Source organism: Oncorhynchus clarkii, chromosome 9 (genome assembly GCF_045791955.1).
Source record: "Oncorhynchus clarkii lewisi isolate Uvic-CL-2024 chromosome 9, UVic_Ocla_1.0, whole genome shotgun sequence".
Lineage (NCBI taxonomy): Eukaryota > Metazoa > Chordata > Actinopteri > Salmoniformes > Salmonidae > Oncorhynchus > Oncorhynchus clarkii.
In genome coordinates, this window is record NC_092155.1 from 17565450 (window position 1) to 17592701 (window position 27252).

A 27252-nucleotide genomic window follows, 5' to 3' on the forward strand; every position below is an offset into this window, starting at 1 on the left:
ATCTGTTTTTACAATGTTGCTACTCGCTGTTTATTATCTATGCATAGTCACTTTACAAATTACCTTGACTAACCTATACCCCTGCACATTGACTCGGTACCGGTACCCCCTGTATATACCTCAATATTTGTATGTAATTTTCTGGTGTTACTTTTTGATTTGATTTATTTTCAATTTAGTTTATTTGGTAAATATTTAACTCTTAACTATGTCTTGAACTGCATTGTTGGTTAAGGGCTTGTCAGTAAGCATTTCACAGTAAGGTCTACAGTAAATCTGTTGTATTTGGCGCATATAACAAATACAATTATATTGTATTTGAAATTCAAGCTAAATTGTCTATTTTTCTCTGTTCTGTAATAATATTGTAATATAAATATTGTAATAATATAATTTTGTATCAGACATTACCTTCATCTCAAACCCAGACAGGCAGGTGTACAAGACGATGTCTCCACAGCTGTAACTGTCCCCCTTAGAGATACCATGAGGAAGAGGAGGAGGTTTCTCACAAACCACCAGAACACAAGAGACAGAGGAGAGGCCTGGAGACCAGCTACCACCCAGCTACAACAACAGAATGAGTTAATAATCATGACATTAATTAATGTTCAGTAAACATCTGTGAATGGTGGATCTGTAAATGTCGCTAGAAGCGTATACTAAACGACTGAAATGTAAACGATGGAAAGCCAGAATGAACATAGGAAGGATTGAGAGAAATGTGATTACGGACCAGAGAGCTGTCTAGAGTAAAAAACGAGAAAGTTGTGTGTATTGTTGAACACAATACACACTGAGTGTACAAATCATTAGGAACACCTGCTCTTTCCATGACATAGACTGACCAGGTGAATCCACGTGAAATGTATGATCCCTTATTGATGTCACTTGTTAAATCCACTTCAATCAGTGTAGGTGAAGGGGAGGAGACAAGTTAAAGAAGAATTTTTAAGCCTTGGCACAATTGAGACATGGATTGTGTATGTGTACCATTCAGAGGGTGAATGGGCAGGACAAAATATTTAAGTGCCTTTGAACGGGGTATGGTAGTAGGTGTCAGCGCACCGGTTTGAGTGTCAAGAACTGCAAGCTGCTGGGTTTTTAAATGCTCAACAGTTTCCTATGTGCATCAAGAATGGTCCACCACCCAAAGGACATCCAGCCAAGTTGACACAACCGAAGGAAGCATTGGAGTCAACATGGACCAGCATCCCTGTGGAACACTTTCGACACCTTGAGTCCATTCCCCATCGAATTGAGGCTGATTTGAGGGCAAAAGGGGCTGCTAATGTTTTGTGCACTCAGTGTATATTATATTAAAATGTTATCCAGCATCACTGACCATCGCAACACATTGACCATGTCGACACTTGAGTGGATGTAAATTGGGTGTAAATCATCTCTTCATGTTTTCAGCGCATTAAAACAGTCTTACCAGACACTCTGCCAGGCCTGGCCCCTGCAGGAGGAACCCAGGTGGGCAGGAGAAGGTGACTACAGGGGTGAGGTCCTCCCCCGTGACCAGGACGTGGGTGGTGAGGTTGGCAGGGAGCAGACATGGGGCGGGGTGGCACCTGATGATGTGTTTAGACCAGGTGCCGTCATACTGACAGGTCAGAGAGTCAGACTGGCTGGTCAGCTCATACCCCTCATCACACCTAGAGAGAGAGAGAGGGGAGGGAGAGAGAGAGGGGAGGGAGAGAGAGAGAGAAAGAGAGAGAGAGAGAGAAATGGGTGATGTAGTGAGGGAGGGAGAGAGACAGGAAGAGAACGAGAATGAGGGAGAGAGGATGTGAGAGAAAGCGAGAAAGAGGGGCGGGGAGAGGGAGAGAAAGAGGGATAATAAATATCATACTATCTACTTGAATATAACTTCTCTAACACCTATATGAACAAAGAGGTTTTAACTCTCTGAAAGATACAGAAGTTCAAATTCACCTATATTGGATCTGGCTTCCGAAGGTGAACATCTCTCCCACCATGTGGGCATGTTGTTTAGCAGTTGGCTCTCCACAGGAGATGGGCTCACAGCTGATCCTCACCTCGCCCCACCTGCCCTCCCTACCACAGGTAACATGGGGGTAGGACCCCTTCATCTGGTAACCCGGCCTGCACCTGTAGGTAACTGTGTCTGGGACAGTGGCGCTGGCGCCCTGCAGGACAGCATGGGGTACTGCAGGCGGGGCAGCCACGCACCTACCCCGGCCACACACAGGAACACCCGGGCTCCACACCCCGCCCTTCTCACAAGTTGCAGCCGCCGGCCCCAGGACCTTATAGCCCTCGTCGCAGAGGAAGAAGACGCGGTCGCCGCAGGCGTGGTCGCGCCCCAGTACCACCCCGTATTTTAACACTGGAGGGGTGCAGAGGCAGGGGCGGCACTCCGGTACCGTCCCGACCCAATGGCCTTGGGCGGAACAGCGTAAGACGGGGTCACCGAAGACCTCGTACCCGTCGAAACACACGTACTCCACGACATCATCATAGTGGAAGCTGGAGCCGTTGAGGTAACCGTGGCTGATGTCCTGCGGCGGGTCACAGGCGATGATGTCACAGCGAGGGGTGGGTCCTTCCCCCCAGAGTCCGTCCTCTCGACACATCCGCTTGGGTTCGCCACCGCTGAGGATGTACCCCTCCTCACACTCATACCACACCTCACGGCTGTCGCCAAAGTCAGAGCCCAGGACTCGACCGTTGGGGATGGATGCTGGTCTACCGCAGTGGGCTGGACGGCACTCAGGCGACCCATGACTCCAGGTACCATCGGCCTGACAGACACTAACAGAGGGGCCTTGTAGGAGCAAGCCGGACTTACAGCTCAGCTCTACATGTTTGTTAAACGTATATTCCTTCCCTGTCACAGTGACATCACTAGGAACGACGGGAGAGCCACAGGAGATAGGCTCACACCAAGGCTTCTCAGCATCCCACTTCCCATCTGCCTTACAGGTCCTTGTGTCACCGCCCTTCAGGACGAACCCGGAACTACACTCGTAACGCAACACCTCCAGATACAGGAAGGAGTCTCCCTCGGCCGAGCCGTTATCGATGTCCCCCGGGTCACCGCAGGATATAGGTCGGCAGACAGGCGGTACGTCGCTCCACTGTCGGCCCGCCACACACTGTCTGACTGACTCCCCCTCTAACTCGTAGCCCTCCTCACAGCTGTACTTCACCAGGCTACCCAGGGATGTGTCTGTGACGTTCACAGAACCGTGGTCCGGGCTGGGTGGATCCTCACACTCGGCAGGAACACACATGGGAGCTGTCCCGTTCCACCTCCCCTCCTCCAGGCACACTAAGGAAGTAGAGGTTGTAAGCTCATAGCTCTTATGGCAGCGGTACACTATTACAGACCCATGCAGGAAGCTCATATCCATGGGTGATAATGGCACTGTAGCACCACCTATAGGCCTGGAGGTTATAGCAGCGTCCCTCCCGGCTAGCTCCGCATTCGGATCCAAGAGCCTCGAATACTCGCCAAAGTCGATATGAGGGGGAAGGCCGCAGTCAGAGGGGATGCAGACTGGGACGGAACTGGACCAACCGAACTCCTCACAGGTCAGGTGGTTCTGGCCGACCAATTGGAAGCCGGGGAAACAGCTGTAGAAGATGGTGACGCCGAACTTGTGGTCGAGACCCTCCACAAAGCCGTTGTCTATGGGGTTCGGTGGAGCGCAGTAGATCTGGACGCACACAGGCGTCCCCTGCTCCCACTCCCCGTTCGCTAGACACTTCAGCGTCTCGGGACCATGTAGACGGTAACCGCGATGACAGGAGAAGTTGACCACGTGGTTGAACTGGAGTTTGGTATATGCCACCTTCCCATTGGGTATCTCTTTCGGGACGGGACACTCGATTGGTTGACAGGAAGGTACACCTCCGATCCAGTGCCCACTTTCACCACAGAGTACTGTAGCGTTACCAACCAAGCTATACCCAGGTTTACAGCTGTAGAGAGCCGTGCTGAGGTACATCAGTCCCTGAACGTCCACTATGCCGTTAGCTATCTCTACAGGTTGGGGACACTCTACTGGGATGCACTCTGGGACAGGACTGCTCCAATATCCATCTGCCTGGCAGGTCACAGACCCTTCCTTCCTCAGAGTAAATCCGTCCATGCAGGAGTAGCTCACCACCGAGCCGAAATAGGATGGAGCAGACAACGGTGCCGATGACGGGTCACCAAATGCCACCTCGGGCGGAGGACCGCAAAACACCTGCTTGCAGACAGGGAAGGTGTCGTTCCACTCCTGGGCGAGGGTGCAGCGGAGGGTCCGGGCGCCGTGGAGAACATAGCCATCCTCGCAGGACAGTTCCACGATTCCAGAGTCCAAACTACGTAGAACCAGGTGGTTCTCATCTAGGGGTGGTTCTGGGCAATGGACCAACGAGCAGCGTGGATGACTCGACTTGTCCCACTTGCCGTACTTCAGACACATCCACACAGCATCGCCGGTTAGCTCGTAGCCCTCGTCGCAGACGTACTCAACCTTGTGGCCCACCTCGAAGACGGAGCCAACGGAGCCACGGTATTGGCCATGTAGGATGATGGGCGGGGGGTCGCAGGTCAGGATGTGGCAGACGGGCGGGTCGCCGTTGGACCACTGGCGGTTGGCCTGGCACACTCTCTCCGGATGGCCGGTCAGTCGGTAGCCGTCGTCGCACGCATATGTCACCTTGCTGTTGAAGGTGAAATGACCTTCGTTCTGTGGGTTGGAACACAAAATAAGATGTTTTATGATACAGAGTACACTGTGTTCTGATTGAGATGACACGTGATATCTTGCCAGAAAGAATGTAACTTGTTGTTTCTCTATGATCGAATAAGATGACCAAGCACAGGAATGAGTGGGAACTCTGAAATGGACCTTTTAGTTATTTCAAATCACTTATGGGATTTGCAAAATGTACAATGTTTCTGTTTGTATTGAATAAAGTACATTTTTTCTACATCTTGTTACATTGAGCCTTGACATGAATTTGAGCAGAGGAACAACATACCTGGATGAATCCATTCTCGAGTGACGGTGGGGACGGGCAGGAGACAGGCTGGCAGACAGGCAGGACCCCACCCCACTTTCCATTGGCCTCACATGTCCTCCTCTTCTCCCCTTGGATCAGGAAACCCTTATCACAGCTATACGCCACCATCGCTCCAAAACTATAGTTGGTCCCACTCACATACCCCTTCTCGATGCCCCCCGGTTTGGAGCAACGCACCGGGACGCAACCCACTTCGTATGGTGAGGGCGTCCACTCCCCTCCCATCATGCATTTCAATTTGGAGGTCGTGTTGAGGATGAAGCCCTCTTCGCATTTGTAGTTGAGCTCTGTGTTGCTGGCGTACTTGAGTTTGTTGACCGAGTCCAAGATGGCATGGGGCAGGTCAGGCGGGCGCTGGCAGAAGGTGGCGATGCAACGAGGGGCCTCCTGGCCTTCGGGGGGCGCCCACAATCCCTGGGCATTGCAGACCACCTTTAAATCAAATCAAACTTTATTGAACTTTGCGTTTAGAATCGCAACACACTTTACTTTAAAACAACAACATGAAAGACATTTTAAAAATGAAGGGCAATAAAATAGATGAATAACCTTGGAGTTGTTGCCAGCGGTGTAGCCGTCCGTGCAGAAGTAGTTGGCCGTGTCACCAAACAGCTGGTGGCCGGCGACAGCAAGGGCGTGGTCTATGGAAGGGGGAGGGCCACAGGAGCGGGGGACACACTGAGCGGAAGTGGGACTCCATTGGCCAGTCGACAGGCACTCTCTGGACTCTGGTCCAATCAGAGTGTAGCTGTGGGGACCAATCAATGAAGATCAGGGCAGGAGGTAATACATCTAAACAATGTAACAAAAAGTAAACATACACAATCATATATATACACACCATTACTACTGTACTATAACTACATAAACTACTACTTGACTTTAATGACAATAACTATAATGCTAACATTGAGGTAGTCTTGTCCAGTCAGGTCTCTTACAAATGCGTGGCAAGGCTTCAATTGAGTTAACATGCTGATAACGTATAACTAATGAAACATGGTTGACAGTATTTACCCTTCTTTGCAGACGTAGTGCACCTTGTTGCCCAGGGTGTGGTCGGCCCCCATGGTCACTGAGTCCCGGAGGGCGGGGGGGTCTCCACAGTGGACACTGGCGCAGAGAGGGGCAGGGCTGCTCCACTCTCCTGACGCCTCACACACCACCTCCTCAGAGCCCTGCAGTCTTAAAGGCCACAAGCAGTAGTTTTTATATCAATATCAAATAATTTCTGGATAACAATTATTACCTTACTGTAATCGACTGTCCATTAAAACGGGCAAATTGTTTGTTTTTTGCAACAACAACAAAAAATACAAGCAAGAATTTTGCTAGAAATTTACCACATGGTGATGTCACCATGGAAAGCCGAATCTCCCGCCCATGCAAACCTGCTGATTAGAAAGTGCTGTGTAGATTATAATTTCAACCAGCAACTATCAGGAAATAGCACTGATGAAATTTTTTTCACACTTTTACAGTGTTAGTTTTGTTAGCTGTTGTACAATATGATACAAAACATAGGAAAATGTTTTATTATTTTGACTGCACTGGGCCTTTAACACACAAATGCCTTTTGCACACACACTGTGTAATACTTATACACATACACTCACAACACCTTTAAAGGGGAAGGGAAACACCAGGCTTTAGAACGCCAGCTAACTGTGTCTATAAATTGCCATATTGCCATTGTCGCGTCACTGGTAGGCAATTTAAGATGGCGCTGACCATAGGTCAAATAAACATTGTTCAAGATCAAAATATTTAAAATAGAGATGTTTCTATGTTACATGCACATGTTCAGCATTGTGGATTGAATACATGTCGTTGCTTAGCTTTACAATCCCCGTAAAGCAGTATGAAACAACAGCCAATTATTACTATCATATATTACTAGCTACCACTTTCAAAGTCACTGCATGCGCCGCTTCAATCTATTGATTAATGAACGTCTTATTATTTTAGATGTAAATGGATCTTGTCCTTTTATGAACCCCTTATACGACCTATACGACCTGGGACTGCTGGTCTAGAATCAGTTTAGACCTTTTAGAGCATAATTAATATGATTATATGGACAGTTGGGGGGGGGAGGGGACCTGATCCTAGATCAGCACTCCAACACTGAGACACTACGTGGATATAAGAACAGAAATGACAAACCAGGACAGACATTCCATCCTAACCTGTATCCCTCTGCACAGCTGTAGATCACTGTAGACAGGTAGGTTTTCCCTTTGAGGGTGAAATCTGCATTGTCTATGTGTGGAGGTTCCCCGCAGGTGACTGGCTGACAGACAGGGGGCGCACTGCTCCACTTCAGATTGGCCTGACACTGGATCTCATAGGGGTCACCTGGGACGAACCCCTTAACACAGCTGGAGTGGATGAAAGGGAAATAGTGTACGTACATTCATAATGGGGGAATATGGGAGATGTGGCAATATAAATAGAGGTTTAATTTCAGCAACTATCTATCAGCTTAACTCCCATTATATACATGTGTTTGTTGGTATCTTTACTTACTGTAATATACTGTATATTATACACTAGACAGCCCTCAAACTCAACTCTGGACCTTGAAGCCAGTTCCACTGCATTTTTGCATTGTTCCCCTCTAACCAGGAACTGATTTAGACCTGGGATACCAGGTGTGTCCAATTAATTATCAAGTCGAACAGAAAACCAGCAGGCTCCAGACTTCGTAGGGTGAGAGTTGAATACCTCTGCTATACGATATCTCAATTGGAAAGAGAAAATAAAGAGGAGAAGCTTTTATCTCACTTAACTATTAATGCAACAGCATTATCTCAATGCAACAGCATTATCTCAATGCAACAACATTATCTCAATGCAACAGCAAATTCATACTGTTGTTATGTCTAAATGGTCTACTTTGTAAGCGTGACACTTGTTGTAAATGGCTGACGGTGGTACCTGAAAGTCACCTTGCTTCCAAACGTGAAGTTGGTGCCCTTCATCACGGCATTCTCTGGGACAGAGGGCCTTCCACACGAGAGGGCTGAAGAACAACACAATACCATGTAGGGCTGATCAGTTCTAGTAAACTCCTTCCAGAAGGTTCTTAGCCTCGTTTGATTAAGTGATCTTAATCAAAGATTATTGATATACTGACAAGATACATGTCTTGGGAGTCGTTGTCCATATACTGATATGTATCTATCCATAATATTTATTAAGATCACTTAATTGGTCAATTGCGCACAAGGTCTAACCAAAATGTTACTTCCTCTTTTAACCCAACCCCTCCACACATAATTTTTTTGGGGGAGAGGCACAGGGGGTTGCCACACTGTGTGCCCGGGGAGCTGTTGTTGTGGGGGGTTAAGTGCTATCATGCCAACCGCTTGTCATGCCAAACCATGCATGATAGCACAAACAGACTGGCACTCAGGCTAGGTTCCCCTGCAAGGCTTTCATAAGACTGCAAGTGTGGGTTAGGGATAGATCCAGTGTGGGTTAGGGATAGATCCAGAGTGGGTAAGGGATAGATCCAGAGTGGGTAAGGGATAGATCCAGAACAAGTGTGGGTTAGGGTTAGATTGAGAGCCAGTGTGGGTTAGGAATAGATCCAGAGCCAGTGTGGGTTAGGGATAGATCCAGAACCAGTGTGGGTTAGGGTTAGATCCAGAGCCAGTGTGGGTACGGGATAGATCCAGAGCCAGTGTGGGTTAGGAATAGATCCAGAGCCAGTGTGGGTTAGGGATAGATCCAGAACCAGTGTGGGTTAGGGATAGATCCAGAACCAGTGTGGGTTAGGGATAGATCCAGAACCAGTGTGGGTTAGGAATAGATCCAGAGCCAGTGTGGGTTAGGGATAGATCCAGAACCAGTGTGGGTTAGGGATAGATCCAGAACCAGTGTGGGTTAGGGATAGATCCAGAGCCAGTGTGGGTTAGGGATAGAGCCAGAACCAGTGTGAGTTAGGGATAAATCCAGAACCAGTGTGGGTAAGGGATAGATCAAGAGCCAGTGTGGGTTAGGAATAGATCCAGTGGCCAGCGACCCGGTCCAGAGGCCTTTCAGCCGGCCCTGCCCAGCCGGCCCAACAGTGCAGTAGAAAGATTCTGTTTCAACAGTACAGGGCAGACAAAGAGCCAGCTGCACAGCACATAATCACCCATTATACACACACACACACACACACACACACACACACACACACACACACACACACACACACACACACACACACACACACACGTTTTTGTGTGAGGGTCAGGACATTTATATGCCAGTTGATTTTGAGAGAGAGAGAAAGAGAGAATGAGACAGAGAGACAGACAGGGCGAGAGCGAGAGTGAGAGAGAGCGAGAGCGAGACAGCGAGAGAGAGTGAGACAGAGAGAGAGACAGAGAGAGAGAGAGTATGAGTGTTCAGGATAAAAACAAACAGTTAGCATTTGTCGCTCGTTACCCAACATCAAGCCTCCATTATAAACGTTGTGACTGAAGGCTTTGGTTAGGCAGATCTGAGAGCTATGAAGGCGTGATGGGCATAATGAGGATAATTCTGTTATTTATACAGTTGTCTAAGTACCTCATGGATAAGAGGGTTGTGCTAGATTACTCAAATTTAAATGGACTGTCATGAAACTGGGTATTTCTGGAAAAATTAACATATAGTACATAACAATGCTGGATCTCTACTGTTAGTGACAGCAAAGCATTATGTGAAAACAAGATTATTTTTGAGATGATATAGAAACCCAAGCAGAACACTTGAGTAGGGCATGCCATATATTATGATTATAATAATTATGATTATGATTATTATAATATTATTCATTTTATGAATATATCATTATTATTATTATGCTCATATCATGATTATCATTATTATGATTACATTATTATGATTCTATCATGATTATCATTATCACTACAGCATATATTACATATAACCATGTTGGTGTCCTCCATACCTCTGCAGTACGGGAAAACACCATTCCAGCTTCCTGTCTCCAGGCATAGGACGTGAGATGAGCCAATCAGCTCGTAGCCTTCCTCGCAGGTGAACACGACCTCACTTCCCATCAGGAAGTTAATACCGTCCTTATAGCCGAACTCTGGAGCCCCCGGGTTCTCACACTTCACTGGTTCTAGATTGATAACATACATACAGAGAAAAAAGGTTTGAAACTGTAGCTACTGCACCTTGAAGTGCCAACAGATAAGAATGGATTAAAACATTTGGCAGAGGTGAACTGTAGATGTTTGATGATGATGAAGCAAAAGGCACGAGAGGCATTGCTATACAGTACTGTAGCGAAGAGGTTCTGAAACGTGTCTCATAACTAGGAAGAATGTAATTGTTAGGGAAATGTGATTTTCCTGACCACATGAACTGACCGGGGGGAAACCTTTGGCTCAGGCGGTATGTGGTCCAGGCCTAGAGTAGGTTACAGTATGTGTGTGTTACCAGTGCAGTTCTTCCCGTCTCCGCTGTAGGGGTGGATACAGGTGCAGGTGTAGGAGCCGTCTGTGTTCTGACAGCTGGAGTGTTCATCACAGTCTGAGCCCAGTGCACACTCATCCACATCTGTATGGACACACGCATGTCGTTATACTCTGCGCTGATTGAAAACATTGTATTCATTGACATACACTCTAAATACGGTAGATGTACATGAATTGTATGAAATAGTGTGAGTATGACACCGTTTATATTCATCCACTGTGTCCGTTTCGGTCTTACCCAGGCAGGCGGGCGTGTTGCCTCCCCACTTCCCACTGTTGGTACAGAGGACCTTGGCGTCCCCCAGCAGGTAGAACCCTGGGTTACACTGGTACACCACAGAGCTGCCTGCATGGTAGTCGGCACCCTGGAACAGACCATGCTCCAGGGGCCAAGGAGAACCACACTTCACTCCTATACACGTAGATATACACAGGTTACATGGTAAATGTTTGGTTATGAATGGAGATAGTATTATCCCATCTGATACTCCTATAGATCGACCATACTCAGGTCAGATAGGTGGAAATGTTGGGGTTGGGAATGGTTTTGGTGTTTGTTGCTTTTTGATGGTTGGACTCCATTACTGAGGCCATGCTTATGGACATAGATGACTCAAATGTAACCTCTGCTTTGTGTGTGTGTGTGTGTGTGTGTGTGTCTGTCTCTATGTTCATGCGTGGATGTGTGTAACTAATGGTCCCTCACGTTCACAGCGAGGCAGGGCGTGGCTCCACTCTCCCTTGTTGTGACACTGCAGCAGCGGCTCCCCCACCAGGTAGAAGCCGGGAACACAGGACAGCTGCGTCTGAGACCCGGGACTGACCGCTGGACTGGACGCACGCAGGTGAGGCACTGCATTCTCTAGCTGGGGGCAGTCTGACAAACACAAATAGGAGAATGGAATGGGTTAATGTTTTCCTACACACTGATTTAAAATCTGTTTTATTCCCCCTCCGCCTATGGTTAAGGTTAGGACTTGGCCAGTGTAAGCTGATCCTATATTTGTCCCTCACCAGCGCAGAAGATGCAGTTGGGGTTAGTCTTCACTCTCCCTACCACCCCATTGAGGAAGTCAGGCCAGGCCAGGACGTTGCCTCTGATGTTTTTCCCTGGGCAGGTGCTGGCTAGGATCTTGATCTACAGAGAAATATGGAGGTCACTTCATGGGACAGAGGTACAGAAAATGATTGGTGGTTCACACACATACAGTTGAAGTCGGAAGTTTCACAATTCCTGACATTTAATCCTAGTAAAGATTTCCTGTCTTAGGTCAGTTAGGATCTCCATTTTATTTTAAGAATGTGAAATGTCAGAATAATAGTAGAGAGAATGATTTATTTAAGCTTTAATTTCTTTCATCACATTCCCAGTGGGTCAGAAGATTAATAAATAATTGCCTTTAAATTGTTTAACTTGGGTCAAATGTTTCGGGTAGCCTTCCACAAGCTTTCCACAATAAGTTGGGTGAATTTTGGCCCAATCCTCCTGACAGAGCTGGTATAACTGAGTCAGGTGGGTAGGCCTCCTTGCTCGCACACACTTTTTCAGTTCTGCTCACAAATCTTCTGTAGGATTGAGGTCAGGGCTTTGTGATGGTCACTCTAATACCTTGACTTTGTTGTCCTTAAGCCATTTTGCCACAACTTTGGAAGTATGCTTGAGGTCATTGTCCATTTGGAAGACCTATTTGCGACCAAGCTTTAACTTCCTGATTGATGTCTTGAGATGTTGCTTCAATATATCCACACAATTTCCCCTTCCTCATGACGCCATCAATTTTGTGAAGTGCACCAGACGCTCCTGCAGCAAAGCACCCCCACAACATGATCCGGCAGCATAAAAGATACACAGGCGTGGACATTTTTTGCCACAGAAGTATCCAGACATGCTAGTTCAGGGGTCTCCAACAGGTCGATCACGAGCTACCAGTAGCTTACAGCCCCCCTATGAGTTTTTGCCAAGCAATTCTGAACGTATATGTAATTGTCACATATTCCACCACAAACTGGATCCCATCTGGACAAGAGGAATACCTATGTAAGAATGATGTTCATTGACTACAGCTCAGCTTTCAACACCATAGTACCCTCCAAGATCATCATCAAGCTGGAGGCCCTGGGTCTCAACTGCCCTGTGCAATTGGGTCCTAGACTTTCTGACGGGCAACCCCCAGGTGGTGAATGTAGGAAACAACATCTCCACTTCGCTGACCCTCAACACTGGGGCCCCACAAGGGTGCGTGCTCATTCCCCTCCTGTACTCCCTGTTCACCCACGCCTGCGTGGTCATGCATGCCAACAACTCAATCATCAAGTTTACAGACAACACAACAATAGTGGGCTTGATTACCAACAACGACGAGAGAGCCTACAGGGAAGAGGTGAGGGCACTCGGAGTGTGGTGTCAGGAAAACAACCTCTCACTCAATGTCAACAAAACAAAAGAGATGATCGTGGACTTCAGGAAACAGCAGAGGGAGTTCCCCCCTATCCACATTGAAGGGACAGCAGTGGAAAACGTGGAAAGTTTTAAGTTCCTCAGCCAACACATCACAGGCAAACTGAAATGGTCCACCCACACAGACAGTGTGGTGAAGAAGACGCAACAGCGCCTCTTCAACCTCAGGAGGCTGAAGAAATTTGGCTTGTCATCCAAAACCCTGACAAACTTTTACAGATGCACAATCGAGAGCATCTTGTCGGGATGTATCACAGCCTGGTATGGCAACTGCACCACCCTCAACCGCAAGGCTCTCCAGAGGGAAATGAGGTCTGCACAACTCATCACCGGGGGCAAACTACCTGCCCTCCATGACACCTACAGCACCCGATGTCACAGTAAGGTCAAAAAGATCATCAAGGACAATAACTACCCGAGCCACTGTTCACACCGCTACCATCCAGAAGGCGAGGTCAGTACAGGTGCATCAAAGCTGGGACCGAGAGACTGAAAAACAGCTGCTATCTCAAGGCCATCAGACTGTTAAACAGCCATCACTAACTCAGAGAGGCTGCTGCCTACATTGAGACCCAATCACTGGACACTTTAAAATAAATGGATCACTAGTCACTTTAAACAATGCCACTTTAAATAATGACACTTTAATAATGTTTACATATCTTACATTATTTATATCACATGTATTTACTGTATTTTATACCATCTATTGCACCTTGCCTATGACGCTCGGCCATCGCTCATCCATGTATTTCTATGTATATATTCTCATTCACCCCTTTCGACTTGTGTGTATTATGTAGTTGGGGAATTGTTAGATTACTTGTTAGATATTACTGCACTGTCGGAACTAGAAGTACAAGCATTTCGCTACACTCGCATTAACATCTGCTAACCATGTTTATGTGACCAATACAATTTGATTGGATTTGATGTTGACTGTCATAAACAAATCTTACAAGTATCAGACACTGCAAGCTCCCAGCTTCTATCTGATCAATGCAACACTGACATGATCCCACCCCTGGTTAGCCACTATTGGATTAAAAAGCCAAAACTAAAACAATATCTGCCAATTAATTTCCAGCAATATTGCCCCTGTCTGTGTGGTTTACCATTGTTTATCACTCTGTCTGAAGCCAGTTGATGTGACAACTGTCTTGTAGGTTGACAGAAATACTTTCCCCGAAAACCTTCTCAATTAAATGTTAACAAAAGTAGACTTAGCTGGCAGAAACATATCATCAGTAAGTATATCATTTGTATCTATTATTTGTTATTTTAAAAACTTTGGCATGAAAAGAGCAGCACCATCATAAGACCTGCACATTAAATGTCTAGATGAGCAACTAAAGGGGAATTACACACAAAAAATATTTTGGGGTTTTGTTTTCTTCCGGACATAAAAAAAAAACCTGTCTTCTGATGTGATGTATCCCTTTCCTGCTGTCAAATGACCTAGTGGCCTCATGGGTGGACTGTTATTAATATGTTTCATCATTTCATAATTAATACACTTTTTTTATTTTAAATATGCATAAATCTGGTGTTTCTATATTTCAGTCTTCTGTGGTGTATATACAAGTGTAATATTGGGATGCAAAGTCAAAACGTAATACATTTCACCTCTATATCTGACATGGTACAGGTGTCCTCTTTTTTTTAAGCCCATAACCATGTGGGGGGCAGCAGGGTAGCCTAGTGGTTAGAGCGTTGGACTAGTAACCGGAAGGTTGCAAGTTCAAATCCCCAAGCTGACAAGGTACAAACCTGAACAGGCAGTTAACCCGCTGTTCCTAGGCCGTCATTGAAAATAAGAATTTGTTCTTAACTGACTTGCCTAGTTAAAAAAATGTTTTACAAAATATGTGTGTGAGGCGTATACTTTTGTTTCAAAGTAGATTTGTTTAAGACTACCAAGAAACATTCTGTGTGACCCTGATTTAGCCCACTGCAGTGAAAGCATTGACATGGACTCAGAACATTAAATTCTGTTCTTTCTCTATGAACAACTTTAAGAGTGAAAAATGTAACTGAGAACATAATTTGGGAAAATATATACCAGGTATATGGTATATTGACAAAAAACAGAGTGCACTACTTTCTCTTGTACACTAAGGACCCGGGGAAGAGTGGCAGGGGAGAAGAGAAGAGGAGAATGTGCCTATTGGAAACCTAGAAGAAAATCAGTGGCTTGTGACATGTTTAATTTTTAAAAAGTAGCTCTCATGCTAGAAAAGTTGGTGAGCCAGTTGCTAGGTCATATACTGTAGTTATGTAGCCTGGACAACAGTATCCTTCTGCTTGAGACAACTATTTTGTGTGTCAGGCATGATGATCGTGACAATGAAAAACAAGTTCTAGAACAGAAACAGATCTGCTAACCAAGCTAGTAGTTCTATTCAGATAGTGACACAGCAGCTACTGTTTTCGTCTGTGAGTGTGTGTTTCAGGTTATAAAGCAGTAGGACAGTCTGAATGTGTGTGTGTTTCAGGTTATAAAGCAGTAGGACAGTCTGAATGTGTGTGTGTGTCAGGTTATAAAGCAGTAGGACAGTCTGAATGTGTGTGTGTTTCAGGTTATAAAGCAGTAGAACAGTCTGAATGTGTGTGTGTTTCAGGTTATAAAGCAGTAGGACAGTCTGAATGTGTGTGTGTTTCAGGTTATAAAGCAGTAGGACAGTCTGAATGTGTGTGTGTGTCAGGTTATAAAGCAGTAGGACAATCTGAATGTGTGTGTGTTTCAGGTTATAAAGCAGTAGGACAGTCTGAATGTGTGTGTGTTTCAGGTTATAAAGCAGTAGGACAGTCTGAATGTGTGTGTGTGTCAGGTTATAAAGCAGTAGGACAGTCTGAATGTGTGTGTGTTTCAGGTTATAAAGCAGTAGGACAGTCTGAATGTGTGTGTGTTTCAGGTTATAAAGCAGTAGGACAGTCTGAATGTGTGTGTGTTTCAGGTTATAAAGCAGTAGGACAGTCTGAATGTGTGTGTGTGTCAGTGTGATTTACTTGTTGTGGGTCCAGAACTCTGTCCCAGATGTGGAGCTGGCTGAGGGACCCCACGAAGGACTCCACGGGGTTAAAGCCTTCACCCCTCTGGTCCTGGTCCTGGCCCAGCACCAATGCCCCTCCACCTCCAGGGCAGGGACAAGGTTCAGAGGTTAACCACTAGTCTTTGAGTTCTATGAAATCAGCCTAAAAGATGTCAAAACCTCATTGCTATTACTTCATTAAGACCCGCAAAATAGCATTATTCTACTTTTTGACACATGTAGATACTATTAAGCAGCAGACAATGAGGACTCAATGAGGTACTAAGATGATACAGTAGAATGAGCAGGATAGCACTACACCTGGGATGGTGCTGCCCACTGACAGGCCTTTCCCTCCGTCTGAGGGGTTTCCGTTGATATAGACCCTCCAGTCCCCGTCCCAGCTTCTCCATGACACCCCAATGTGGTGCCACTGGCCCGTGTTGACCGCCGGGCAGTCTGTGATCCTGTCCTTACCATTGATGTATAGGACCCACCTGGGGAGAGAGAGAGAGAGAGAGAGAGAGAGAGAGAGAGAATGAGAGAGAGAGAGAGAGAGAGAGAGAATGAGAGAGAGAGAGAGAGAGAGAGAGAGAGAACGAGAGAGAGAGAGAGAATGAGAGAGAGAGAGAGAGAGAAAGCATTTTGTGTGGACTAGAATAACAACTAGTTCCAAATACAGAAATAAACAAATATCCATCCTAGTCACTCTCCCTAGTCGTGCATGAACATGTATGTTCCCTGTATGTGTGTGTCAGTACTGACCCGTTGTAGTCTATGAGCAGGAAGGCGTTGTCACTTTCCTCCACGGCGTAGGAGATGGGCGTGCCGTAGTTGGTGGTGTCTGATGACCTCATCCAGAACGTACACGTGATCTCCGTCAGCGCAGGCATCACCCCGTCCATCATTACATAACCATGGATACCCGACACCTCGAAATCCAGGTTGAATGAGGTCGACATCTCTGAAGGGAAGAGAATGTTGAGGCAGTAAACGAGTGAAAAAAATATTACAATTATTATGAAAAAGTTTTAGGTGTAAATAGGAAGAGCAGTTTCCAGGTCATTGAGGTTAGAAGGAGAAAAAGTGTTTTGGGCCAGAAATGATGTGTGTATGAAAATTGATTTTTAAGTAAAGGAGCAGTTGTTGATTCATATTAAATAGATATTGATCCAGAAAAAAGGACCAGACCAGTCCATTAGGCTGTGAAATCAAACTTTATAAGAAAGCAATTTCCTTCGATTAGACAACCAGACGTTCGGCACCAATGCCTCCAATGAGTAGTGAAACCTCACATTTACTTATCTACTGCTTGTGCTCCCAACAAAGGATCCTTTCTGTTGAATCATTTCGGTAAGAAAAATAAACCACTCCTGGTTGAGCAACAGACTCGTTGGTTCCAGCAATAGCTTTTTATTTATTTGTACTTATTATTTTAATAACTTCAAATTGTACCAACATTGATACACTCATCCTCCTCTCTCTACCCCTCCTCCACTCATCCCCCTCTCTCTGCTCCTCCTCCACTCACCCCCCTCTCTCTACCCCTCCTCCACTCATCCCCCTCTCTACTCCTCCTCCATGGCGTCTATACCTGTCTCACACCTGCTTCCGTTGAACCCAGGAGGGCAGCGGCAGGTGTAGGAGCCCGGTCCGTCTACACAGGTGGCCCCGTTGATACAAAGGTTAGCCTGACACTCATCAACATCCACCTGGCACAGCCTGCCACGGTAGCCCTCCACACACTGACACCTGCATACAGAGAGAGAAGACTGTCATATATACCTGTTCAGTGCACTTCATACACAATCATATTCTTTTAAGCCTTACAAATGCTGAATAACTGACTGAAGTCCCAGCCATATTTCACTAAAATCTCAAGTTTGAAAACAATTCAACACATATTTTCCACATAAATAAAACATAACTATGCAAAAGATTATATATAATAAAAAAATAAAAAAATAAAAGTACACCACTGCTTAGTTGGTTGACAGCAGTCAGCTGGTCCTTCTTGTTACCTGAAGTTGTTGACCGCGTCCTGACATGTCCCTCCATTCAGACAGGGGGCGCTGTTACACTCATTCACGTTGACCTCACAGCGGTAACCAGAGTAGCCCGGGAGGCAGGTGCAGGAGTACCCCCCCATCAGGTCGTCACACACACCCCCGTTCAGACACGGACTGGACAGACACTCATCTATCTCCAGCTCACAACGGGAACCTAGAAGACAGAAAGGAAAAAGATCAGATTTATTTATTTGTTTATTTCTCAGGGACCATGCACAACATGCCATTGCATTGTGTCTTTGTGAGACGCAGAGTAGGTGAATGGATGACACATTCGAGTGTCTAGTTTGAGAAACAAATGCCTCACAAGTCCTCAACTGGCAGGTTCATTAAATAGTACCCGCAAAACACCAGTCTCAACGCCAACAGTGAAGAGGCTACTTCAGGATGCTGGCCTTCTAGGCAGAGTTGCAAAGAAAAAGGCATTTCTCAGACTGGCCAATAAAAATAAAATATTAAGATGGGCAAAAGAACACAGACACTGGACAGAGGAACTCTGCCTAGAAGGCCAGCATCCCGGAGTCACCTCTTCACTGTTGACGTTGAGACTGGTGTTTTGTGTGTACTATTTAATGAAGCTGCCAGTTGAGGACTTGTGATGTGTCTGTTTCTCAAACTAGACACTCTAATGTACTTGTCCTCTTGCTCAGTTGCGCACCGGGGCCTCCCACTCCTCTTTCTATTCTGGTTAGAGCCAGTTTGTGCTGTTCTGTGAAGGGAGTAGTACACAGCATTGTACGAGATCTTCAGTTTCTTGGCAATTTCTCGCATGGAATAGCCTTCATTTCTCAGAACAAAAATAGATTGACACGTTTCAGAAGAAAGGTCTTTGTTTCTGGCCATTTTGAGCCTGTAATCAAACCCACAAATGCTGATGCTCCAGATACTTAGCTAGTCTAAAGAAGGCCAGTTTTATTGCATATTAAATCAGTACAACAGTTTTCAGCTGTGCTAACATAAATGCAAAAAGGTTTTCTAATGATCAATTAGCCTTTTAAAATGATAAAGTTGGATTAGCTAGCACAACGTGCCATTGGAACACAGGAGTGATGGTTGCTGATAATGGGCCTCTGTACACCTATGTAGATATTCCATTCAAAACCAGCCGTTTCCAGCAACAATAGTCATTTACAACATTAACAATGTCTACACTGTATTTCTGATCAATTTGATGTTATTTTAATGGACAAATGTGCTTTTCTTTCAAAAAGGACATTTCTAAGTGACCCCAAACTTTTGAACGGTAGTGTATATTTATATATATATATATATATATATATATATATATATATGAGAGAGAGAGAGAGAGAGAGAGAGAGAGAGAGAGAGAGAGAGAGAGAGAGAGAGAGATATACAAATATCTAATAATCCAAATATACAACAATAGACAATATAATGATAAAGTTACATCTGAGTTTTCATTGTCCCTTGGTCCTACAGTATGTAACATCTTAAGAGTCACAATGTCTTAGTGTTCACATGACTGGCTTGCCTATAAGCTACATATAACAAAAGTACAGCACTCTCTCACACTGGTTGGCAGGGTGTTCCATAATCCAGCTGTCTGGCCAAATTTGGTGGAACTAAACTGAGTGGAGCAGTCCCCTTTGGTTGAAGATGTTGTCGTATTGTTGATCACAAGGCAAAATATCATGTTTTTGATCATAACGCCTTATTGCGTGAGTACTGGAGAACTCAATTAATTCCATTGCTGGCATTGAATGTTTGCTGTATAAATTACATAATTTTTTTGTGGATGTTGCTCAAAAAATTGGTTTTGTAGGTTTTGCCTTTAGCAGGACAATATTTTTATTGGGCATATTATGATAATTACAGTTTTAAATTAAATAAATAATTTGCCATGCGACCATTTTACACGTTTTACCTTCTGCAGTAGTTGCTTAAAATGTGGCATTGTGATTATTACAAATGCAAGGTTTAATTTAAATGTTTAAGGGGCTGCCTCTGCAGTATATTCATGCAATGTTCATGCAATTATGAATACAGGTAACTGAAGTGCCAAAGGAGTCTGGTAGGGAGGCGAGGCAGAGTGATCCCACCTGTGAAGCCGTCAGCACAGCTGCAGGTGTACTGGTTGATCTCGTCCACACACACTCCCTCGTTCAGACAGGGGAAGGAGCTACACTCATTCACCTCTGCCTCGCACAGAGAACCTGGGACAGGACAGAGGACCGGCAGTCAATCATATACACACATCTGCCATCAAATAGTACTAAATGCAGCCTTGTTGCCAGACAAAAGTTTTGACAGTCATGACGTGGAGGACAGTGGACAGTCATGACATGGAGGACAGAGGACAGACATGAAGTGGAGGACAGTGGACAGTCATGACGTGGAGGACAGTGGACAGTCATGACGTGGAGGACAGTGGACAGTCATGACGTGGAGGACAGTGGACAGTCATGACGTGGAGGACAGAGGACAGACATGAAGTGGAGGACAGTGGACAGTCATGACGTGGAGGACAGTGGACAGTCATGACATGGAGGACAGAGGACAGACATGAAGTGGAGGACAGTGGACAGTCATGACATGGAGGACAGTGGACAGTCATGACGTGGAGGACAGAGGACAGTCATGACGTGGAGGACAGTGGACAGTCATGACGTGGAGGACAGTGGACAGTCATGACATGGAGGACAGTGGACAGTCATGACGTGGAGGACAGAGGACAGTCATGATGTGGAGGACAGTGGACAGTCATGACGTGGAGGACAGTGGACAGTCATGAAGTGGAGGACAGTGGATAGTCATGAAGTGGAGGACAGAGGACAGACATGAAGTGGAGGACAGTGGACAGTCATGACGTGGAGGACAGTGGACAGTCATGACATGGAGGACAGAGGACAGACATGAAGTGGAGGACAGTGGACAGTCATGACGTGGAGGACAGTGGACAGTCATGAAGTGGAGGACAGTGGACAGTCATGACGTGGAGGACAGTGGACAGTCATGACATGGAGGACAGTGGACAGTCATGAAGTGGAGGACAGTGGACAGTCATGACGTGGAGGACAGTGGACAGTCATGACATGGAGGACAGTGGACAGTCATGACATGGAGGACAGTGGACAGTCATGACATGGAGGACAGTGGACAGTCATGACATGGAGGACAGTGGACAGTCATGAAGTGGAGGACAGTGGATAGTCATGACATGGAGGACAGTGTGTAGTTGTTGTGACGTCTCCATACCTACAAAGCCAGGTCTACACTGACAGAGGAAGTCTCCCATGCCATCCTTGCAGAGACCGTCATTCTGACAGGGTGCCGAGTCACACTCATCTATGTCACTCTCACACTTAGCCCCTGAGAGAGAAACACATCGTCACAGTGATATAAGACAACTTACCAACTGCCCGAGGTGATGTGATATATGGACACAGCCCTTAGCCGTGCTATATTGGCCATATACCACAAACCCCAGTGGTGCCTTATTAGTATTATAAACTGGTTACCAAGGTTATTAGAGCAGTAAAAATAGAAGTTTGTCAAACCCGTGGTATACAGTGTGATATACCACAGCTGTCAGCCAATCAGCATTCAGTGCTCAAACCACCCAGTTTATAACTAATATTAACTTCTCATTGCTCTAATGATCATTGTTTGACTGAAAGCTTCAGTGTGTGTGTAACCGGTGTGATATGGCTAGCTGGTTAGCGGTGTTTTAATCGGTGATGTCACTTGCTCTAAGACCTTAAAGTAGTTGTCTCCCTTGCTCTGCAAGGGCCTTGGCTCTCGTGACATCATAGGTCATGGTGCTTCGAGGGTTGTTGATGTGTGCAGAGAGTCCCTGATTCATGCCCAGGTTGGGGCGTGGAGAGTGACAGCAGAACACTGTGACATGTGGAAGTTCTCTTTTCATTCCATTCATAACTGTTTAAGTTTACCTGTGAAACCAGGTAGACAGGTGCACACGTATCCCGCCCCCACCTCCTCACACGTGCCCCTGTTCTGACACGGATTCAGGAAACACTCATGGAACACCTGAGGAGATACAGGTACAGTCATGTGGTTGTGAGCTATGGTCATGAGTGTGGAGTGTGATCACTTCAGGAGAAAGAGAGCATATCATTCTCACATTCCGTACTCATCATACTCATAAGCATTACTGATTACAACTCATCATCCCCATTGCACTCTAGTCTAAGAGAACTTCTCTGGGGACTTTTGTTTAGTTCTCTGTAAGTTACCAGGACGTCATTGAGGACCATGTCAGGACCTTTTTGGATGTTTTAAAGACTTTCATTTTACTAGTCCTTAAGACACCACGTGATGACGTTGTTAGGATGTTCTTTGGACACTGTGTCATGATCCCCTGGAGGTTTAGTCTAGTTCACAGTTTGTCCCGGGGACGTCCCGGGGACGTCCCGAGGACCGTTTTTATGGTGTTCTTGGGACGTTGTGCCATGGCCCCCTGAATGTTTTATCTAGTTACCGGTTTGTCCCAGGTATAACAATAGCGAAGCTATATACAAGGGGGTACCGGTACCGAGTCAATGTGCGGGGGTACAGGTTAATCGAGGTAATTGAGGTAATATGTACATGTAAAGTGCATTCAGAAAGTATTCAGGCCCCTTGACCTTTTCCACATTTTGTTACATTACAGCCTTATTCTAAAATTGATTAAATCATTTTTTCCCTCATCAATCTAAACACAATATCACTTAATGAAAGGCGAAAACAGATTTTCAGACATTTTTGTAAATTCATAACAAATACAAAAAGAAATACCATATTTACATACGTTTTCGGACCATAGGTACTGAATGTCTGAAAAAGACACATTTTCTATGCGCCTCGAAATTGAACTCAGGTGCATCCTGTTTACATTGATCCTCCTTGAGATGTTTCTACAACTTGACTGCAGTCCACCTGTGGTAAATTCAATTGATTGGACAAGACTTGGAAAGGCACACATCTGTCTATATAAGGCCCTACATTTGACAGTGCATGTCAGAGCAAAAAGTAAGGCATGAGGTCGAAGTAATTGTCCGTAGAGCTCCGATACAGGATTGTGTCGAGGCACAGATCTGGGGAAGGGTAACAAAAAAGACTCTCAGACCATGAGAAACAAGATTCTCTGGTCTGATGAAACCAAGATTGAACACTTTGGCCTGAATGCCAAATGCCACGTCTGGAGAAAAACAAAAGAGTGCCAGCATGGTGGTGGCAGCATCATGCTGTGGGGATGTGTTTCAGAGGCAGGGACTGGGAGACAAGTCAGGATTAAGGGAAAGGTAAACGGCGCAAAGAACAGAGCGATCCTTGATGAAAACCTGCTCCTGGGCACTTGCGACCTCAGACTGGAGTGAAGGTTCACCTTCCAACAGGACAACAACCCTTAGCACACAGCCAAGACAACGCAGGAGTGGCTTCGGGACAAGTCTCTGAATGTCCTTGAGTGGCCCAGCCAGAGCAAATCTCTGGAAAGACCTGAAAATAGCTCTGCAGCGACGTTCCCCATCCAACCTGACAGAGCTTGAGAGAATCTGCATAGAAGAATGGGAGAAACTCTCCAAATACAGGTGTGCCAAGCTTGTAGCGTCAAACCCAAGAAGACTCAAGGCTGTTATCTCTGTCAAAGGTGCTTCAACAAAATACTGAGTAAAGGATCTGAATACTTAAGTAAATGTGATATTTCAGTTTTACATTTTTTATATATGTTTACAATTTCTAAAAACCTGTTTTTGCTTTGTCCTTATGGGGCATTGTGTGTAGATTGATGAGCAAAAAAAATGATTTAATACATTTTAGAATAAGGCTGTAACGTAACAAAATGTGGAAATAATTCAAGGGGTCTGAATACTTTCTGAATGCACTGTAGATAGGGACAAAGTGACTATGCATAGATAATAAACAGCGAGTAGCAGCAGTATAATAAAAGGGGGGTCAATGCAAATAGTCCAGGTAGCCATTTGATTAATTGTCCAGCAGTCTTATGGCTTGGGGGGTAGAAGCTGTTAAGGAGCCTTTTGGACCTTGACTTGGGGCTCCGGTACTGCTTGCCGTGCGGTAGCAGAGAGAACAGTCTTTGACTTGGGTGGCTGGAGTTTTTGACAATTTTTAGTATAGAGGTCCTGGATGGCAGGAAGCTTAGCCCCAGTGCCTTACGGTCGGATGCCGAGCAGTTGCCATACCAGGCGATGATACAACCGGTCAGTATACTCTCGATGGTGCAGCTGAAGAACCTTTTGAGGATCTGGGGACCCATGACAAATCTTTTCAGTCTCCCGAGGGGGAATAGTGGTTGTTGTGCCCTCTTCACGACTGTCTTGGTGTGTTTGGACCATAATAGTTGGTGATGTGGACACCAAGGAACTTGAAGCTCTCAACCCGCACTGCTATTCTCTTATTTATTTAATTAACTTATTTCAGTAATTTGAGATTGAGTTTTCAGTATAGTTGTCTAATGCTGGTGGGGCATATTATTCTGTTTTCATGTTACTCCTGAATTTAAGTGTATTTTAACAGAGCTAAGGTTTACTTTGAAGTGCAAAGTGTAGGAATAGGCCTACAGGTGAAATCCGTCAGGAGAGGACATGTTAAATAATGTATGAATAAACATACACAATGTAAATATGTGTGCCAAATATTTAAGTTCCAAAACACTGTTGAGGAAGAACTTGTGCCAACAATCAGGCAGAGCTTGTTTTTACGAGTTTATTCAAGCAATTGCAAGGAAGTTAACTCTCCTGAAGTTTCCCGGGGAGGAACTTGATTATTTACAAATCACACAGTCTTTATATACTTCATCTACACAGAGCTGTTTACCCCTCCAAGGGGGAGGCCAACTTACAAAAGAGATAAGGGGTAATTGGCTCCACTTCCTTAGAAAAAAATAATAAAAACAAGAACCAGTTCTAACCAGTTCTCACAGCCTATGTGTCTAAGATAGGGGCTGATTGATAAGACCTTTAGAGCCAAACAGACAAGGGAAGAGTTTAGCCTGGCTGGCTGTTAGTGTCTCAGAGATAAGGAGACAGTAATACATCACTCCTATGTGTGGTACTGGATGTAAAGAGGTTACTGGACAGCTGTGGAAAATGCTCAGTTGAATAGTATTATTTAACTCAAGCATTTACACAGCGTTAGACTTTGTTCCAACAATCCTAAAAGCACTTTTTTTATGGGTGGGTGTCCCTAGCATTGCCAAAAGACAAAGAGCTGTGACTGGATCAGTGGTTCACCAATCAGGGCCTTAGCAAAAGTAACAAGGGGAGATGTGTAGTGAAACTAGGGGGCGCGTGCCCTGGGTAAAAAATGTTTTGGAGGAGGAGAAAATTTCTTTGCGACCATCAGGTGACTTCTCCGGGACAAACTGGGAATTAGACAAAACCTTCCAGGGGACCATGACGCAACATTCCAAGAACATCCTAAAATGTTGTCGGGAACGGCCCTGGGACAAACCGGGAACTAGACAAAACCTCCAGGGGACCATGACACAACATCCTGACAACTTTAGGCAACCATTTCGTGACGTCCTAGTGACTCATTATTGTTTGCAGGGTAACCCCTTGAGGTCTCTTGAGGACATAGGTCAGTCAGTCAGTCTCACCTGGCTGCTAGCCTGGTAGTCCTGGGATACCGCCACTTCTGGGGCTGATGTCACACTCTGCTCTTTGGGCAGGAAACTAGAGCCAAAACCTGACAGAGGGGATGGAGAGAGGGAGAGAGGGAGAAAGGGAGAGTGAGAGGGGGGGAGACAGAGAGGAGGAGAGATAGATGGAGAGAGAGAGAGACAGAGAGAGAGAGAGAGAGAGAGAGAGAGAGAGAGAGAGAGAGAGAGAGGGAGGGAGAGAGAGAGAGAGAGAGAGAGAGAGGACGAGGAGAGAGAGAGAGAGAGAGAGAAAGAAAAACAGAATAGGACGAGAGAAAAAAGAGAGAGGGTTTCATTAAGCTCATATTTATTCTACAGCCACAACCTTTATTTTGTAGGGTATTTCATTCCCCAGTAGTCACATGTCTAATACATTTCCATTCTCCAGTAGTCACATGTCTAAGACATTTCCATTCTCCAGTAGTCACATGTCTAAGACATTTCCATTCTCCAGTAGTCACATGTCTAAGACATTTCCATTCTCCAGTAGTCACATGTCTAAGACATTTCCATTCTCCAGTAGTCACATGTCTAAGACATTTCCATTCCCCAGTAGTCACATGTCTAAGACATTTCCATTCCCCAGTAGTCACATGTCTAAGACATTTCCATTCTCCAGTAGTCACATGTCTAATACATTTCCATTCTCCAGTAGTCACATGTCTAAGACATTTCCATTCTCCAGTAGTCACATGTCTAAGACATTTCCATTCTCCAGTAGTCACATGTCTAAGACATTTCCATTCTCCAGCAGTCACATGTCTAATACATTTCCATTCTCCAGTAGTCACATGTCTAAGACATTTCCATTCTCCAGTAGTCACATGTCTAAGACATTTCCATTCTCCAGCAGTCACATGTCTAAGACATTTCCATTCTCCAGTAGTCACATGTCTAATACATTTCCATTCTCCAGTAGTCACATGTCTAAGACATTTCCATTCCCCAGTAGTCACATGTCTAATACATTTCCATTCTCCAGTAGTCACATGTCTAAGACATTTCCATTCTCCAGTAGTCACATGTCTAAGACATTTCCATTCTCCAGTAGTCACATGTCTAAGACATTTCCATTCCCCAGTAGTCACATGTCTAATACATTTCCATTCTCCAGTAGTCACATGTCTAAGACATTTCCATTCCCCAGTAGTCACATGTCTAATACATTTCCATTCTCCAGTAGTCACATGTCTAAGACATTTCCATTCTCCAGTAGTCACATGTCTAAGACATTTCCATTCCCCAGTAGTCACATGTCTAAGACATTTCCATTCTCCAGTAGTCACATGTCTAAGACATTTCCATTCTTTCCTGAGCCTTTATCAAAATCCCTTTTCCATTCAGTGGCCAAGTCTCAAACAATGTTGTCTGTCTACGGTCTCAAATAATGCCCTGTTACCAGTCTAGTGTCATTTTGACCAGAGCCATGTGTCAGTCGTCCTATGAGGGATAGGATGGCATTACAGATGCAGACTCAGGTCAAATGTTGGGCACTATAGGGGAAAAGGGTGTCATGAATACACTATAATTTAGTTCAAAC

The 27252-nt window shown here is 45.3% G+C and overlaps 1 protein-coding gene across 1 annotated transcript in view; it reads right to left on the bottom strand.

Annotated features, from left to right (window-relative positions):
• The window catches only part of LOC139417482 (sushi, von Willebrand factor type A, EGF and pentraxin domain-containing protein 1-like), a 171971-nt gene that overhangs the window by 25418 nt on the left and 119301 nt on the right, over nucleotides 1-27252 (bottom strand). Inside the window, exons 20-41 of the mRNA XM_071166761.1 lie at nucleotides 25671-25759; nucleotides 22003-22099; nucleotides 21308-21421; nucleotides 20152-20265; nucleotides 18044-18245; nucleotides 17617-17774; nucleotides 16788-16986; nucleotides 16344-16519; nucleotides 16000-16124; nucleotides 11547-11670; nucleotides 11239-11409; nucleotides 10771-10944; nucleotides 10495-10614; nucleotides 9998-10174; nucleotides 7990-8074; nucleotides 7239-7430; nucleotides 6067-6234; nucleotides 5599-5797; nucleotides 5008-5481; nucleotides 1942-4712; nucleotides 1439-1661; nucleotides 412-567 (exon numbers count right to left, since the gene is read on the bottom strand). Coding sequence (XP_071022862.1) covers nucleotides 412-567; nucleotides 1439-1661; nucleotides 1942-4712; nucleotides 5008-5481; nucleotides 5599-5797; nucleotides 6067-6234; nucleotides 7239-7430; nucleotides 7990-8074; nucleotides 9998-10174; nucleotides 10495-10614; nucleotides 10771-10944; nucleotides 11239-11409; nucleotides 11547-11670; nucleotides 16000-16124; nucleotides 16344-16519; nucleotides 16788-16986; nucleotides 17617-17774; nucleotides 18044-18245; nucleotides 20152-20265; nucleotides 21308-21421; nucleotides 22003-22099; nucleotides 25671-25759 — 6308 coding nt within the window. The remainder of the gene's footprint in view (nucleotides 1-411; nucleotides 568-1438; nucleotides 1662-1941; nucleotides 4713-5007; nucleotides 5482-5598; nucleotides 5798-6066; nucleotides 6235-7238; nucleotides 7431-7989; nucleotides 8075-9997; nucleotides 10175-10494; nucleotides 10615-10770; nucleotides 10945-11238; nucleotides 11410-11546; nucleotides 11671-15999; nucleotides 16125-16343; nucleotides 16520-16787; nucleotides 16987-17616; nucleotides 17775-18043; nucleotides 18246-20151; nucleotides 20266-21307; nucleotides 21422-22002; nucleotides 22100-25670; nucleotides 25760-27252) is intronic.